The 18,373-nt window shown below is 41.5% G+C and overlaps 1 protein-coding gene and 1 long non-coding RNA gene across 4 annotated transcripts; one reads left to right on the forward strand and one right to left on the reverse strand.

Annotated features, from left to right (window-relative positions):
* Nucleotides 1–5,379: 5,379 nt before the first annotated feature.
* kiaa0895l lies at nucleotides 5,380–15,131 on the reverse strand. 3 transcript variants are annotated; one of them, XM_073463719.1, is made up of 7 exons: nucleotides 14,952–15,131; nucleotides 13,886–14,670; nucleotides 12,376–12,519; nucleotides 11,780–11,912; nucleotides 9,877–10,182; nucleotides 9,601–9,698; nucleotides 5,380–8,336 (listed from the first exon to the last, which is right to left on the reverse strand). In XM_073463719.1, the coding sequence occupies exons 2-7, from the start codon at nucleotides 14,618–14,620 to the stop codon at nucleotides 8,175–8,177; spliced, it is 1,578 nt and encodes a 525-aa protein (XP_073319820.1). In that variant the 5' UTR covers nucleotides 14,621–14,670; nucleotides 14,952–15,131; the 3' UTR covers nucleotides 5,380–8,174. The 3 variants fall into 3 exon arrangements, with proteins under 3 accessions (XP_073319820.1, XP_073319821.1, XP_073319819.1); XM_073463720.1 differs by having other exon boundaries at nucleotides 13,886–14,667; nucleotides 14,952–15,094; XM_073463718.1 differs by having other exon boundaries at nucleotides 13,886–14,696; nucleotides 14,952–15,094.
* LOC140994171 (uncharacterized) lies at nucleotides 11,958–13,797 on the forward strand. Its single transcript, XR_012178722.1, has 3 exons — nucleotides 11,958–12,041; nucleotides 12,389–12,525; nucleotides 13,426–13,797. It is a non-coding gene; the product is annotated as an uncharacterized lncRNA (long non-coding RNA).
* Nucleotides 15,132–18,373: the final 3,242 nt, after the last annotated feature.

Genomic DNA, 18,373 nt, shown 5'->3' on the forward strand with positions numbered 1-18,373 from the left:
TGCACTCTTTTAGGCGAGTCCAGGCCGAGGTTGGTGAGGTCAGCAGACTATTTTATAAAGAACATACTGACTTGTGATACATGTAGTGTAATACTCTACTACACCCCCTGGTGGCTGGGTGGTGAAGTACAGTCATTTATGAGAGTATGGTGTGTACTTCTTTTGGAAACATGTTTCTGTTCACCTTGTTATATCATTAATGTTATTTATACTAATTACATTGAAAACATCAAATCACATCACATGAAAAAACTTTTTTTTCAATTCAATATCTCCTCAACTTCTTTCTCAACATCATTTTTTTCCACCTGAACTTTTTTTTTCCACCTGAACTTTTTTTTCCACCTGAATTTTTTTTCACCTGAATTTTTTTTCCACCTGAATTTTTTTCACCAGAATTTTTTTCCACCCGAATTTTTTTTCACCAGAATTTTTTTACACCTGAAATTTTTTTTCACCTGAATTTTTTTCCACCCAAAACTTTTTTCCACCTGAATTTCTTTCATCATGACATTTTTTTTTCAACGTCATTTTTTTACACCTCAAATTCTTTTCCTCCTGATTCACCTCAATTTTTTTTCGGCCTGAAAACCTTTTTGAGCAGAAGGAATTTAAGAGGATCACACTAACAACATGCTTCACAGATTAAAACCTTCATAGATTGTTTGTAGAAATAATCTTTTTCAATTATCAAAACTAATGAACAAACTGGGAGAAAACCTGCATCGTTTATACACATTTAAACTTTCAGCTGTAAAGGTCAGATGGAGGAAATATTATTTTTATTCATTTTTACCTACACAATATTTATACAGTGTGGTATCTGTGCTTTTACATAAATAAAGGATCTGACTGCTTCCTCCACCACTTGCTCTTTGTTTTCTTTTTCCAAGTTGCATTTCACAATTAACCTGTGAGACACCCTGTAGCTCGGTTGCTTGACTTGAACTCTAAACTACGGTGGTTTATTAGCTATAGTAGCTAATAAACTATATTAGCTATAGTTTTCCTGCTTTTCCTGCCTTATTTTAGCCTGACAACAGGATAACCACATTTTAAAGAACAGGTCTCTGGGCTCGTTAGGTAGAGCGAACGGGTCGGATGTCTGCAGGGCCAGCTGCCGCTGGTCTTCTAACGAGCCCAGAGACACTGCAGCTGAAACTGCCGAAGAGGTCGGTGTGTTTACCGGGGAGACTGCAGCTCACAATCTGCTGTATCAGCTCCTCCGCTTGCTGTTTGTTTTACAAAACAACTCCTGAACATACAGTTAGGTAACAGCACGCTAACTACCTCATTAGCTAGCTTACGTCCCTCCCTTCCTCTGGTTGTCCAGCGGACTTCAGAGATATGAAAATCTCTGTCAGATTTATACAGTTTTTGCGATGGGAATAAGGCGCCTATCAGTTGAATTTCACCGTTTTTGCCGCCTTCTCCCGTCAAAAGACTTGTTGGATGTATGGTGATGAGGACCACGAAGCTGTCGAGGTTTCGTCTGTGAAAACAATGGACGCAAGCCAATCAGAGGCGGAGGAGGTCGGGTCTGGCAAGAGAACCAGTTGGATCTATAAAAACAGTTATCTCATCAGTGTAGACGTTCTTTGGCAAATGTCATTTTTTTAAATAGATATTCAGATGATATCTTTGAGTTCCTGTAACAAATGGATATAATGACAGCCTCACTTTTAATAACAACAGCTAGAAAAGGTCATCAGCTCAAAATGACGACAATAAAAAAGTTAGCCAGACAACAGGATAACCACATTTTAAAGAACAGGACGCTGGTGCCAAAAGAAACGGACCGGAGAGCTCGTCAGGTGTGCGTACTTTTTAATAAATGAACTGGTGTTTCCCAGAACATGAAACACATTCGTGCATTACAAATAGGTGCTTTCTTTTAGGCGAGTCCAGGCCGAGGTTGGTGAGGTCAGCAGACTGTTTTATAAAGAACATACTGACTTGTGATACATGTAGTGTAATACTCTACTACGCCCCCTGGTGGCTGGGTGGTGAAGTACAGTCATTTATGAGAGTATGGTGTGTACTTCTTTTGGAAACATGTTTCTGTTCACCTTGTTATATCATTAATGTTATTTATACTAATTACATTGAAAACATCAAATCACATCACATGAAAAAACTTTTTTTTTAATTCAGTATCTCCTGAACTTCTTTCTCAACATCATTTTTTTCACCTGAATTTTTTTTCCACCTGAACTTTTTTTCACCTGAATTTTTTTTTCACCTGAATTTTTTTCCACCTGAATTTTTTTTCACCTGAACTTTTTTTCACCTGAACTTTTTTCCACCTGAATTTTTTTTCACCTGAATTTTTTTCCACCTGAATTTTTTTTCCCACCTGAACTTTTTTTTTCAGCTGAATTTTTTTTCCACCCAAACTTTTTTCCACCTGAATTTTCTTTCATGACATTTTTTTCCCACCTGAACTTTTTTTTCACCTGAACTTTTTTTCCACCTGAATGTTTTTATTATGAAAACTAATAAACAAAGTGGGAGAAAACCTGCATCGTTTATACACAATCAAACTTCCAGCTGTAAAGGTCAGATGGAGGAAATATTATTTTTATTCATTTTTACCTACACAATATTTATACAGTGTGGTATCTGTACTTTTACATAAATAAAGGATCTGACTGTTTCCTCCACCACTTGCTCTTTGTTTTCTTTTTCCAAGTTGCATTTCACAGTTAACCTGTGAGACACCCTGTAGCTCGGTTGCTTGACTTAAACTCTAAACTACAGTGCTTTATTAGCTATAGTAGCTAATAAACTATATTAGCTATAGTAGCTAATAAACTATATTAGCTATAGTTTTCCTGCTTTTCCTGGCTTATTTTAGCCTGACAACAGGATAACCACATTTTAAAGAACAGGACGCTGGTGCCAAAAGAAACGGACCGGAGAGCTCGTCAGGTGTGCGTACTTTTTAATAAATGAACTGGTGTTTCCCAGAACATGAAACACATTCGTGCATTACAAATAGGTGCTTTCTTTTAGGCGAGTCCAGGCCGAGGTTGGTGAGGTCAGCAGACTGTTTTATAAAGAACATACTGACTTGTGATACATGTAGTGTAATACTCTACTACGCCCCCTGGTGGCTGGGTGGTGAAGTACAGTCATTTATGAGAGTATGGTGTGTACTTCTTTTGGAAACATGTTTCTGTTCACCTTGTTATATCATTAATGTTATTTATACTAATTACATTGAAAACATCAAATCACATCACATGAAAAAACTTTTTTTTCAATTCAATATCTCCTGAACTTCTTTCTCAACATCATTTTTTCCACCTGAACTTTTTTCCACCTGTTTTTTTTCCACCTGAATTTTTTTTCCACCTGAACTTTTTTCCACCTGTTTTTTTTCCACCTGAATTTTTTTTCCACCTGAACTTTTTTCCACCTGTTTTTTTTCCACCTGAATTTTTTTTCCACCTGAACTTTTTTCCACCCCAAACTTTTTTCCACCTGAACTTTTTTTTCCACCTGAACTTTTTTTCCACCTGAACTTTTTTTTCCACCTGAACTTTTTTTTCCACCTGAATTTTTTTCTACCCAAACTTTTTTTTCCACCTGAATTTTTTTTCACCTGAACATTTTTTTCCACCCGAACTTTTTCCACCTGAACATTTTTTAACCTGAACTTTTTCACCTGCATGTTTTTCCACCAGAATTTTTTTTCCACCTGAACATTTTTTTCCACCCGAACTTTTCCACCTTGTTATGGCCCTGCTACTCCCTGGCGAGCGTGTTAGCACAGTGCAAACGCTCACGGAACTGACTGACATAATCCAACACATTTTTCTTAGCGTCGGACTCCGTCGCGAGGAGCTTTTCTTGCAGGGCTTTTACTGGACCACGGGGCGTGTGCGCAAAAACAAGCTCCGCAGGACTGAATCCTAAGGATTCCTGAGTGGCCTCATGGGCCGCAAACAACACGAACGGGATTCCTTCATCCCAACTTTTCCCAGTTTCTAGGCAATATTTTCGTAGCATAGACTTTAACGTCTGGTGCCACCGCTCCAGCGCGCCTTGGGACTCCGGATGGTACGCACTGGAGACTGCGTGTTTAAAAGAACTTGTTTAAAAAGTTTAAAAAGTTTCGATTGGAAATTTGTTCCTTGATCGGATTGGATTGTGCGTGGGAGGCCGAAGATGGAAAATAATTTGGTCAGGGCTTTTACAACGGAGCTGGCTGTTATTTTGCGCAGCGGGACTGCTTCAGGAAAACGGGTGGCAGTGCACATGATGGTAAAGAGATATTCATTTCCACTTTTGGTCCGAGGCAAAGGCCCAACACAATCTACTATCACTCGCTCAAACGGCTCTCCTAACGCAGGTATCGGATGCAGTGGGGTTGGGGGAATAACCTGATTGGGCTTACCTGTCTGCTTTTCAATCGGTGATGAAGCATCATTATGACCGCTGTGCTGTCCCCCGTCATTTCCAAGTTGGTGATAAAGTTTTGGTTTTGCTGCCTATTCCCGGCTCGGCGCTCTCAGCCAAATTCTCCGGTCCTTATGACATCTGTGAGCGTCTCAGTGACACCGACTATGTTATTGACATGCCAAAAAGAAGGCGGAAAACTCACATATGCCACATCAATATGTTGAAACCATATCACTCCAAAGAAATGCCTGAAACAGCTCCGTCACATGTAGTCCCCAGCAGTTGCGCATTGATTGTAACAGACAGCACTGCTGATTCGTCCGACGACGATTTAATGACACGTCATTCCACTCATCATAGTGCCCGTTTGTCAAACTCCGAGATGGTAAAAGTTTTGCCGGCTCAATTAGGACATCTGTCAGAGGTGCAGCAGCGTGATATACTCGAGTTGGTATACCGTTTTCCGTGCACCCACCCGAACTACCGTTCTCAAGCACCTGAACTTTTTTTCACCTGAACTTTTTTCCACCTGAACTTTTTTCCACCTGAATTTTTTTTTCACCTGAATTTTTTTTTTCACCTGAATTTTTTTCCACCTGAACTTTTTTCCACCTGAACTTTTTTTCACCTGAATTTTTTTTCACCCGAACTTTTTTTTACAGAATATTTATACAGTGTGGTATCTGTACTTTTACATGAATAAAGGATCTGACTGCTTCCTCCACCACTTGCTCTTTGTTTCATTATTCCAAGTTGCATTTCAGTTAACCTGTGAGACACCCTGTAGCTCGGTTGCTTGACTTGAACTCTAAACTACGGTGGTTTATTAGCTATAGTAGCTAATAAACTATATTAGCTATAGTTTTCCTGCTTTTCCTGCCTTATTTTAGCCTGACAACAGGATAACCACATTTTAAAGAACAGGACGTTGGTGCTCGTTGTGGTGCCAAAAGAAACAGACCGGACAGCTCATCAAGTGTGTGTACTTTTTAATAAATAAACTGGAAATTCAAGGTGTTTCCCAGAACATAAAACACTTGTGCAACATTCGTGCATTACAAATAGGTGCATTCTTTTAGGCGAATCCAGGCCGAGGTTGGCGAGGTCAGCAGACGACAACCTGCTCAAATTTAAAACGTATCTGCTTACCAAATGGCTGAAATTGTAAACACAGCAGAGTCAATTTAAATAACATGTTCATCTTCAAATCCAAGTATTTAAAATGCATCACAGAAGTAGAATTCACATTTTGGTCAAGTGGTTTTTCAGGTTTAAAAACTGGGACTACGGACGCCGTTAAGTCCACATCGTCTCTGTTGTGACCTGGTTTAAATTCTGCTCACAGACGGCTTGGCCCAAAATGAATGCCCTGACTGACATCTGAAGTTTTTAAGTGTCAAACACGGTAAAAAGCAGCCTACAAACACACGGCTAGCTACAGCAGATGAGCTCTACACCCATCGAAGGCACGCCCACAACACCCCCTGCTTCCTCCTCAGCCAGTGACTCCAGTCTGGATGAGGAGCTACGATGACCGGCCGCTTCTCCAAACAACCCAACAGTGTTTTAAAATGCCACTTTGGCACTTTATCTACATGTTAAAGGAATAGTTCTACATTTTGGTACATTGGCTCATTTGCGTTCTTGCAGAGAGTTAGATACAGATCAATACCGACCTCATTTCTGCCTGTCGTAGGGCTGCAACCATTGCTTTCATCGTCGATTAATCAATAAGTGCTTTGTTCAGTCAGATTAAAATGTCAGGAGATGATTAGTCTTTTCCAAAGCCGAGGGCTGAGCAATGTATCGATATCACACCGTTATCGTGATATGAGACTAGACATCGTCTTAGATTTTGGATATAGTCATGTAGTGATATGTCATACGTGTTGTTTAAAGGCAGCGTTACAGTAAAGTGAAGTCTGAACCATCCAGACTCTTCTAGATCCACATGACCGATGATCATCAATAATCTCATTGTGTTCATATTGTTACAATATCGATATCGAGGTATTTGGTCACAAATATCGTGATATTTGATTTCAACAACGTCATTTATGAAGAGCTTTAGAGGAGATTTCAAAAGTATCAAGATATCTGATGTGTATCGTAGCCTCAAAGTATTGTGATATTATTTTAAGCCCAAGATGACGTGTTTAATGTTTAACGTGTCTTTTTTGTCCACAACCCAAAATTCCTAGTTTACAGTCACCGAGGAAAGAAACCAGAAAATGAAGCTGAAATCTGAGAATTCAGATTTTTTTTCCTTTAAAAAGACTCAAACCGATTGATCGATTAGCTAAATAATTGCCAATTAATGTAACGGTTGATAACTAATCGTTGCAGCTCTGGTCCGTTAATTATGAAGCTACAGCCGGCGGCCAGTTAGCTTAGCTTAGCATCAAGACTGAAAACAGGGAAAATGGCTGGCCTGGGTCCGTCATGAAGGTAAAAACATTTTGTTACGGTTATTTCGTGGCTGGTAAACAATCAAGTGGCAGAGTGACGGTGTGCTAACTGCCACCGCCCTTATTTATTGTTGCTTTACATTCTCGCGGCAGGTCGGTAAGGTAGACACACAAACATTTCTAACCTGTGAACTTTGATCGTGACGGCTGAAAAGACGAGACAACGACGGTTGTATCAGCTCAAACTTCTTTTGTTGTTGTGATGCTAACAGCCTACAAAAATACATCGTCCCTGCAGCTCTCGATCAGAGCACCAGGCGTGTCGCTTCATCATAGAGCTTAAGTTTAAGGTTTGACTGGACCGTCGCTGATCCAGGGAGGTGAGCGAACTTCCTGTCCGGCTTCAGCTACATATTGAAAGTACAAAAAAATGAGAGCGGCCTCAATTTTCTCATTTAACTTTCTGCAAGAAAGCGAATTAGCTTTGTAACTACTCCTTTAACGTTGCAAAAGAAAATTTGGTTGCTGCAGAGGGGGAGCTTGGGGACGGTCACATCACAGTAGCATACTGAAATCAAAAGACCACCAAGGACTCTGTGAAGACAGAAACAACACTGCTCAGCGTCTCATTAATAACACTGATATTTTAAAAACCACCCCGGGGAGATTTTAATACTTGACTGGGTCCAGTGGCACTTGATATCTTAAAGATTCATGGACTCCGTTACGTCTTCCTCAGGGTTTTTTTTTTTTGTCTTTTCGTCCTTGGTGACCTTTTTTGAAATGCAAACAATCTAAGGCATAAAACAATGTTGTCTAAAAAAAGGTATAAAGCTAATACCAGAGACATTCAGTCTGTTCTCTCAAAGTAAAAAACTTAAATAATTGCATAAATAAAGCGTGTGATTATGAATGTTTCGGTCTGTACGCGACATGTTAGCGGTGTCCTGTACAGGCGCTGGATGCAGTGGTTATGTATGAGTCTACATATATAATGTTGGTTACATCGTAGAGTTGCAGTATTGAGGTAACTTCATAGTAGGAGTAAAGGCGAGGGGGGCAGGGGGGCACTTGAACTGTACTCGGCTCCGTGAAGAAGCCACATTAACATGCATCGGACAAAAGTGAGGATGTAGATAGAGGTGTTAGTGTGTACGTCCCTTTTGTTCGCGTCATTCAAGTTTTACAAAAGTCGCCCAAATAAAGCATCGATAATACTGTTTATGATGTTCACGCACCACCTGATACAGTCTGTGTACCTTCTTCTTCTTCTTCTTCTTCTTCTTCTTCTTCTTCTTCTTCTTGGGTTTCAGGTGGTGAAGGGTGGGGTGGGGTAGGGTGGGGTCGGGGGCAGGACGGTCAGGGCAGCAGGTCCTGCAGCGCTGAGTCGTCCAGTTCGTTGACGGCGACGATGTGATCCAGATGTTGCAGGTACCGCTCCTGGTCTCGCATGAAGTGCGGGATTCTGGTCCGCTGGAAGACCGCCAGCTGCCTCAGCCTCTCCACGTCTTCATAAGACACCTGCACAGGTGAAGAGGAGGGTTCATCGGTGGATACGAGGAAGGAAACTTCATCTACTTATTTACTTTGTGGCTCTGTAGTCGTACCACCTCTTTCTATTCAACATGTTTTATAGAGAACGTACTGACTTGTGATACATGTAGTAATACTCTACTACGCCCCCTGGTGGCTGGGTGGTGAAGTACAGTCATTTATGAGAGTATGGTGTGTACTTCTTTTGGAAACATGTTTCTGTTCACCTTGTTATATCATTAATGTTATTTATACTAATTACATTGAAACATGTCACATCTTCCCTGTTTGATTTCACTGCTTCCACAGGAGCTCAGAGCAGAAGCCCTGAGGAAACAAAAGTTCTGATGATCCATTTTCTGAGTCTGATCTAAATGGTTTTCCCTCCTTGTTTATGACTGAGAACTGATGAAACATAACTTTTGCCAGAATAATCTTAATAAAAAAGTTCCATCTGTGAAATCACATGAAAAAACTTTTTTTTCCAATTCAATATCTCCTGATTTTTTTTCGTCCTGATTTTTTTCCACCTAAATTTTTGTCACCTCAAATTTTTCGTCCTGATTTTTTTTCATCATGATTTCGAAAAAAATTTCAGGTGGAAAATAATCTGGGGGTTAAAAACAATTGATATAGAAAAAAAATCAGGATGAAATATCAATTGTTTTTAACCCCCAGATTATTTTTCACCTGAAATTCAGACATTTTTTTCATCTCGATTCATCAAATTTTTTCCACCTGAATTTTTTTTGCAACTGATTTTTTTTTCATCCTGATTTTTTTTCCATATCAATTGTTTTTAACCCCCAGATTCTTTTTCACCTGAAATTTAAACTTCCAGCTGTAAAGGTCAGATGGAGGAAATCTTATTTTTAATAAAACTTCTATTAAAGAAGCTAAATTCATCTGTACAACAGACACAGGCAAATTTTACTGCACTGAGTACTTTTACTTCTGATACTGAAAACTACATTTTCCTCATTATACTTTTAGTTACCTGTGTTTTCTATGCAGGATTTTTGCCTACAGAATACTTCTACAGTGTGGTATCGGCACTTTTACATAAATAAAGGATCTGACTACTTCCTCCACCACTTGCTCTTTGTTTCATTATTCCAACACCCTGTAACTCTGGTTTTAAAAGGCTGTGTAGAAATGAAGTTTACTCACTTACCTGCTCATTTTTAAATGGAAACATACTGAAAGCTTTATATTGGTAATAAATATTTGAAGGTGTCGTGTGGACACCGACCTTTCCTAAAGAAGTCAACGTCTTGAAGTCGATGTTCCGTCGGTGCCGAAGGATTCGGAGGATCCCGTCCAGATAAACCTGATCTTTACTGAAGCAGCCTGAGACAGAAACAGGCGACACGCAGGGAGGATAAAAATACATCTTTCAAGCCTGAGAGGCAAAACTCAGGGCACATTAGGTCCATTCAGATAAAAGCATTCATATATTTAAAGTGTTAATCTTACATATGCGTGTGTGTGTGTGTGTGTGTGTGTGTGTGTGTGTGTGTGTGTCTACCGGGCTGCGAGGTGTCCGTCTGTCCCCTCTTGGCTCTCAGGCAGTACTCCCAGCGGACGTCCGGGTCCTGGACGAAGCGAGCGATGTGGCTGAAGAGCTGGCTGAAGCTCATGCTGGTGGCGTGGTACACCGTGTAGTAGAGCAGAGCCGCGCGCCACAGGTACGGCTGTTTCCGTAGCAACACGCTGTGCAGGCTGGCCAGGCCCTCCTCCGTGGGATTGGCCGGTTTCAGGCCGAACTGCTTCCGGCCCTCAGAGGTGGACCACGGCTGCAGGTTGTTGTTCACGCCTCGCAGATAATGTGTACCTGAGGAGAGGACGGACACTTCGTCAGCCTATTTATTTATTTATTTATTGTCCTTTTACTTTCTCTGATCATGAAGCGTAAGACTGTAGCTTATTTCATGATCTCTGTATTATGTGTAACAACTCTTTTTATTTCATTTCATCAGTGTGGATTTTATTGTCTTTACGTTGTGTGGATGTCAGCTGTGGTCTCATCACTTGTATGTAGTGAAAGTTTTCACATTTAAAAAGTCAATAAAAACATTTGAATAATAATATTTATCTGATCATTATCAACATTTGTTTTTTCCCCTTTCATTTCATTTTAATTTATTTTAACTTGCATCTTTACTTTCATAGTTTGCTGGTTTTGTCTGTTGCCACTGTGTTTGACTCGTTTAATATACGTTTATTATACTGCGTTTCTAAATGCCACGTTCATGTGACATTCAGATGGATGTTAAGGTTTGGAAACATTTCCAGCGTTCAGCTACAGATTAAAGGCCTTTGCACACCAAGTCTGTTTTTTTGCGTTTTTTTTAATCCGTTAAAAAACGTCACGCACAGAAACATTGCACACCGAGTCCGATGCTTTAATTGTTCGCTTTACTGAGTCCATCCGATCCTGAAAAGCAGGTTTGAGGTCACGGCTCTGTACAGACGGGTCACGTTCATCCGCCTCATTCTGCCGTTTATTTATGTACCGGCTTTGAGCACAGAGGTGTCGCTGTGTCGAAACAGGAGAGGGAACTGTTGACACAAAGTCAGAAAGGATGAGGATCCTTTAACTGAGACTACATCTGTGCAACTTCTGACTGAACCAACCCTGATCATTTTGAAGTTCCTCAGAAGCAAAGAGAAGTAACTTCTGTCGACCATAATCGAACGACATCAACAGTCTGACAGGAAGTTAAAAGAGGAAACACAAAAAGTTTTATATAAACTTCATCACACATCACACACGCCGGCTGTGTTGAACATCAGAACATCACAGTGTCCGAGGGTGGAGCCTCCGTATTAAATAAATATGCATTCAGCTTTTGCTTTCACGTGAATATAATTATGTGGGGAATACGATACTGCCGCGCTCTTACCAAATATTTGTCCCTCTCACAAAAGGGACATTATGGTACAACAGTGCAGTGAGGAAAATCGTCGTCGCCCGCTCATTATTTAAAGACACACCTTCGCGCAGGAGGTCCTGTTGACATGGAGATGTGAATCCCTGCAGCGAGTCAAACTGAGTCGAGCAAAGCTAACACATGTGGAAGAGCCACATATGTTAGCCGGCTGCATTTCCTGGTTGAGACACTTTTTTTTTTTTTTAAATTGAATTTAGAAGACAACACAACAAAGGAAAAGTAAGCAGTCAACACAGTCACCAGTAGCTGACAGTGTTAGCAGCCCTCAGGTGTTCATGGAGCTGTAAACACTAAAGTCCTTGACCCGGTCTGCTTTCACCTCCTGACACCTGAGCTCCTGTTCGGTGTGCATTTTTAATTTCTCCTCTGCTATTTGGATCAGAACTCACTGTGGAAAAACACCGCTGTTGTTCTGGAAGATGAGTTTTTTGAGCCCGTCGTGTGGATAATATCGGCTCTGTGTGAGGTGAAGATTACCTATCTCGTGTCTCAGCATCCCCTCCAGCCAGTGCTGTCGAGCTCCAGCCAGGTTGATGGTCAGAGTGGGACGACAGCTCTCCACCACCATCACCGCCTGAGACAGCAGCTCGTCGGACAGACGCACCACAACCTGGAGACACACACACACACACACACAGACACACACACACTTTCATTTTGTTTTTCCTGATCTTATCGGGGCTGTAAGGTCGGAGGGAGTCGTGTGCTCGACGGGCTGTGAAGCATCTTGAGGCAGGTTGTGAGTTGTGCAAATAAAATCGACTTGACTCGACCTCGGGGAGTTTAACCATTAACGTTTCCTCCTTCCTCTCATGTCTTCAGCTGACTGCTGGTCAGACCTGGTAAATCTTTAATGAAGACAGTAAATAACTATTCAACAGAGCCGACAGCTCCTCCAGCGCAGGTGTTTACTGCGTCACTGAGTTTAGCTGCTGAACAAACCGAAGTTAATTTCACTGTCTTCACTCAGATCCGACCGAGTCAGATCAGTTTCTTTTGTTTGAGCCGGTCGGTCAAAATGTCTGCTGTGATTGGACGGCTGTTTCACAGGTGAGCTGACTCTGCACACTCACCTCTCCCACACAGCCTTCTTTCTGCAGATATTTGCGTACGGCAGCCCAGACTTGACTCTTAGGGAGGATGTTGCCGCCCGTCACCTCCTCAAAGTTCTCGTAGGAGCCGAACTTCTTCAGGACGCACTCCATGATCCCGACGGCCTGCAGGTGAACAGACAAGTCATCGTCATCGAGAAGGGTTAGGGTCACGATTTCAAAATCAGCAGCAGGAAGTATGATCGTTTCCTCTTCATCCCTGCTGCCCACTTGTGTACAGATGACACAGCTAGCTTAGCATTAGCCTGCAGCTACTGTGCACCAAGACGAGCGACTGAGTGGCACCGAAGGAGAGGTTGGGTTTACTTTCTTTTTCAGAGATCCTTTATGGATTTGTTCATGAAGAGGGATTACTCTGAACAGATTTGATAGAACCAAATTTTGTAAAAAAAACAAACAAAAATAAAACAGAATGTATCCAACTTTTATTGATTATTTTTCTCTCCCATTAAATCTTTAACTTTGGAAAATATTACTTTTACGATTTTAACTTTACAGACGTCGTCCCGTGAGGAGCTACTTCTAACGTTTTCATGTGATGAGACGTCCTCAGACTGATCATCAGTGCAACTCTGCAGCCGTGTGTGTCTGTAATCTGCAGAGTAACTAGTAACTAAAGTTACCGGATGAATTCAGTGGAGTGGAAGTATTAAGCAGCAGATAATGGAAACACTAAAGTACCTCAGAACTGTACTTAAGAACAGTACTTGAGTAAATTGTAGTCAGTTACTCATCACTGATTTTTCTAAATTCTGACTCTAAGATTTTTATTTTTCGGTTCCAGTTATCAGTTATCGATCTCCTCGAGTATTAATAGTCGGTATCGGCCAAGAAAAAGACGCATCGGTCGACCTGATTCTCTTACATTTTGAAAAATATTGTATTTTTTTCCAAATGTAATTATTTACGATCTGGTCTTTGCTGTGTTTTGTCTTTATTAGCTTCTTCGTAACGTTTATCTGTGTGTGTATGTTTTGTCTAAATCCATGTTCGTCTTTTTTCTTTACAAAGGCTCAGGAGTCTCGTTGTTGTCACGTCTGTCCTGACCGCAGCTGAAGAGGATCGTCTGCTGATCTTTACAAATCCAGCTGTGACAGACTAACAATGGCAGAAACTTTAAATTGAAAATGGACTCTTGGATTTGGAGAATCTTCACGTCTCAAACTGCACGATGGTGGAAAACACTGACAGTGAAACACTCTGATGTTCAGAGATATTCAGTAGATCTGACATGAGAGAATACAGGATTTTCCTTGCGGGGAACTCGATCAGCTCTAATTGGGAAGAATTAATCATCAGAGGGTTTTATCAGTCGAACACAGCAGGCCCGGTTCGTCTGATTAATATGATCCAGAATGATCTGACGGTTCAGTGTGAAGTCTGCACAACATCTCCTGTCGTGATGAAACAATACACTGCTCAGCCCTCGCCCCCCCTCAGGAAGTGACCTCAGGTGTGTGGCATACTGCACCTGTTCGAGGAAGAGGCCCGATCCCTCCCGGTACTTCTCCAACACGCTCCTCGGCTCGGGCTGCATGTACTCAAACTGGGGCTCGTACTTGTAGTCGGACTGGAAGAAAGTCCGCTTCTCCTGCTCGAGGTTGAGAGGCCTGAGGGCGACCAGCAGACAGGGCCTGGAGGACGCAGGCGCCGCGGTGCCGCCCGGCCCCTTCGCTATATGCGGCAGGGAGGTGGCGGGTCTCATTTGGCCCCTGCTGGCCCGGAGCCCCAGGGAGTAGTTGACCGAGCAGGTGCTCTCGCTGCGGCGCATCCAGCCGCCGGCGCCCAGGCTGGGGCTGGTCAGGCTGCGGGCCGGGGGCGAGGGGGCAGCCGACCCGCTGCGCCACGGAGGCTGCACGATCCTCCTGTCCGCCATCTGCTCCTGGGACCCTCGCAGGCGCTGGGGGGTCACCTCCAGGCTGAGGGGCCGGCGGAGCGGCGGGCGAGGCGTGGCCCCGCTCCTCGACGATGACGACCTCCTCTCTACCTGGCTGCTGTTGGTCTGGGCTGGGAGTCCGTTGTGGGACACCTTCCCCTTCTGGGCGACATTGCTCCTTCTGGCCGGGGTTCTGGGCGTCCCGGCGGAGCTGCTGGCGGAGGCTTTGGGCGGATCTGCCCGGACAACCGGCTCCAACGGGTCCCTGCTGCTCCCAACGCTTTCACCCTCAACCTGATCCATGAAGACTTCACCTGAGTCCAACACCATCACCACGGCCGCTCCGCCTCGGGCTCCGACCCGCTCCGGCCCGGACGCTGCTGACAGAACACACAGATTCATGCAGCTGTAATGAAAGTTGAGAACATGAAGCAGCAGGTGAGGAAACATCATGTCAGCCGGTCACTAACAAAGACAGGCTGGACATCTGACCGGCTCGGTCCAGGCTGCCTGCAGAACCAAGCTGCTCAGAGTCAAGCTAACTTCTCTTGTGACCAAAGAAACGAGGTTTATTTTTAAATCCTGCGTGAAGTCAGAGGAGCAGAGCAGAGTCCTGGCAGCTCACCGACACTCATCCTGGAGGAGGACAAAACAAACTCACCGAGCAGCGAGTCCCGGGACTTCTGCCGACGGTTCGTGGATCTCCAGCCGGTTCATCCGCTCATGCCGGCCGCTGCTCCTCTCACAGCGAGCCGAGGCGCCGCGGCTCTTGTCGGAGGATGGTGGCAGCGCGCGGGCAGCGGATCAGGGTGCAGCGGGGCCTGAGGCGCTGCCGGGCGGCCAGGAAGCGGCGGATGTGTTGGAAGATATGACGCGTGACGCCGGGAACGACGTGCAGGTCGCTCTCTACGTCATGACGTACGAGCAGAACGGAGACGGAAAAAATGGAGAATGTGTTTTTTTTTGTTTTTGTTTTTTTTTCTGATTTGTTATTTTATTTTTTGATCAAGTTTTGTTGTTCTTGTTGTTTTTAATTGAATATTTTCAGTTTATGATTTCAAAGAGAGCAGTTTGGTTTCAACACAATATATAAAAACATTTTAAACGTTTTTTATGTTGTTGTTTTCTCTGATTTTGTGTTGTCTTTGTTTTTGATAAAGTTTTTTTATTTTTAAAATTGAATGTTTTTATGGTATGTGTATATGTATTAATATATATTAAAAATGTTTTTTAAAAAGGTTGTTTTTTGTTTTTAAGTTCTTGTTTTCTCAAGTTTTGTGTTGTCTTTGTTTTTAATCAAGTTTTTAAGAAAAACTTTTAAACTGAATATTTTTTGTTGACGTGAACGGTATGGTTTCAATATAATAAAAACATTTTTTACAAGTTTTTTATGTTATTTTGTTTTTGTTGTTGTTTTCTCTGATTTTGTGTTGTTGTCTTTAAGTTTTCTGACATTTAATATTGAATATTTTCAGTTTATATTTTGTTAAAGAGAACAAAAAAAAGCTGAAAAAGGTTTTTTGTTTTTTATGTTGTTTTCTCTGATTTGTGTTGTTGTCTTTAAGTTTGTTTGTTTTACATTTAAAGTTGAATATTTTTAGTTTATGATTTTTGTCAAACAGTTTGGTTTCAACACAATATATTAAAAAATATTTTTTATTAATTATATTTTTTATGTTGTTGTTTTCTCTAATTTTGTGTTGTCTTTGTTTTTGATCAAGTTTTTTTATTCTTCAAATTGTATATTTTCAGTTTGTTATTGTTTGATGACGAGAACAGTATGGTTTCGATATAATAAAAATATTTTATTAAAGTTTTTTATGTTTGTTTGTTTTTGTTTTTGATCAAGTTTTTTTCATTTAAAATTGAATATTTTCAGTTTTAAAGTTTAAATATAAACTAAACATTAAAAAACAAGAAAACTGTTTGTCAGCCCTCCTCCAATGAGTCAAGTCAAGTTTTTAACCTTGTTAAATTTTCCAAATGGTGTTTTTCATGTTACACAGAACATATCATGAGCAAACAACCAGTCAGCACCAGGGTTTCACATCACGTCATCTGCATCTCATCTCATTAACATAACGTTGCTGGGGAACTAGATTTCCTCCACATGACTCGAACTTATCTGGAGTTTAGTGATTATACGCCTACATGTCAGCTCCTGGGTCAACATTTCACAGGAGCGTCAGCAGCAACCGGTTTCATCGGCCGGAGAGCAAAGCGCCTTTGTTTATTAGTTTCTGTTTCCTGGTGCTCACTGAAAAAGTTTGCATAATATTGTTTAACAAATTATGGCTTCATAAAGGTGGTGGGGACGCGTCCACAGCTTCAGTGCAAGTAACACCTGAACGCTTCAGCCATCTTACATTCTTCCTCCTCTGAACAAATGTTTATCACCTGTTCAAGTGTTCGACAACACGGAGTCAGGAGTCCCTCACGTAAAACATTATGTTAATAAAGTACTTATAAAAGCTATTATTAATGGTGTTCAAACATTTCAGTCCTTGAAGAAACCACAAATGTGACGTTTTTTAATGAAATTACTTTTTTATTCAGTTCGGTCACATTCAGTCAACGGAGCGACAGCCGGACAGATTTTTCTTATTCATTAGTTGATTTATTTCATTTATGTTTGAGGCCGGTAGAGTGCTGCAAGAATGAGTCTTAAAATCCAGAAGTAAATCAGCACTTCCACTTCCACGTCCCTCGTCTCTGAGTTTTTTGAATAAGTTTTTGATTAGATGCCTAAAACGAGGCCTGCCGTTAACAAACAATCGTTCTACGATATAAAATCCTGTTTACGTGTGTTAAAAACGGTTAGCGGTTGCTAACAAGTGTCTGAATGAGACTACAGAGGTTGTCGGGGACATTAAACGTCCTCACAGCGAACACGGAGACTCATCTGCTCACTAGTCCGTCTTTACAGGCCCACTTTAGTTACACACTACTTTAACTCTGACTTTACAACTTCTACGTTGATCAGTTTATAGAAAACGTGTGTAGCAGGAAGCTTATCGGTTGACCGTGATGAAGTTCGTTAGCTTTTAACTTCTGGCGATTTAATTTATGCTTCAAAAATCATAAAAGTGGTGTTCATCTGTGAGGATTATCTTGTTGAAGTGTAATAAAATAATAAACTCAATTGATCGAATCCAAGTGAAACGCCCACAGGCCTTTTTGTTGAGGGAACCAGAGCGATGCTAATTTCTGGGTCAACCTACAGTTACGTCATCCCTGACGCGCTTCACACGATACTGATCGTTGAGAAGAACAATTCAGTTATTTGACATATTTCGAGATCTGGAATGGAAAAAGTATAATAGTAAATATAAACTACACAAAGGTACTTTTGCATAATGTGTGCTGTCAGATCGACTGGTTAATGTATCTTACACTGCTATAAACATTTCCTGCACCACAGATTCTTATCACTTATATATGCAAACACCAGCATATAAGCACATACAGGAGTCACATTTTAGAGGACAATCATCCATAAAATAACAAACATTATAGCATAATGATACCTTAAAATAATAATAAACCTTTATTGGCTGCCTGTAATGAATTTTCCTTAAACAGTTTTCATTTAATCAGTAAGTCTTGACTACATTATCGCCTGCAATGGAGCAACAGATTAAAAATGTAAATGTTTAGAAACACGATGGTTTAAACTGAAAACTCATAATTTATCTCAGCCACAGGCCTCTCTCTTTTAGAAACTAGAAAAGCACTAAGTAGAACGCATACCTCCGCCAAGGCCCAACAGTGAACTTTTGTACCCACTCACAGGTACCAGCCACCTACATATGCCTGATTTTTTTTTTCATGAAGATCCATTATTCCCTGAGAAATTAACAAAAATGTTGACAAATGTTTCATTTGGCATTTTGAAGAAAGAATCCTGGACCCGTCCCTTTTTCAGGATCAGCACCAGAAGTACAGAGGGTCTATTCTGGGCCGAGACCCATCCTCCACTGAAGTTTCATGTAAATACGATCAGTAGTTTTTGTTTGTTCCTGCTGACAAACCAACCAGCAAGTGATCACGGGTCAAAACATAACCTCCGCAGACAGGTTCTGC

The sequence above is a fragment of the Pagrus major genome, chromosome 4, assembly GCF_040436345.1.
Source record: "Pagrus major chromosome 4, Pma_NU_1.0".
NCBI lineage: Eukaryota > Metazoa > Chordata > Actinopteri > Spariformes > Sparidae > Pagrus > Pagrus major.

What these genes read in the sequence shown, in the direction of transcription:
- kiaa0895l (XM_073463718.1), bottom strand. Translation starts at nt 15,007, where the DNA reads ATGAACCGGCTGGAGATCCACGAACCGTCGGCAGAAGTCCCGGGACTC. An exon ending in GTCCCGGGACTCGCTGCTCG is followed by an intron (nt 14,697 to 14,951) that starts GTGAGTTTGTTT and finishes CTTTCATTACAG; the next exon opens with CTGCATGAATCTGTGTGTTC. An exon ending in CGGGCCTCTTCCTCGAACAG is followed by an intron (nt 12,520 to 13,885) that starts GTGCAGTATGCC and finishes GTTCACCTGCAG; the next exon opens with GCCGTCGGGATCATGGAGTG.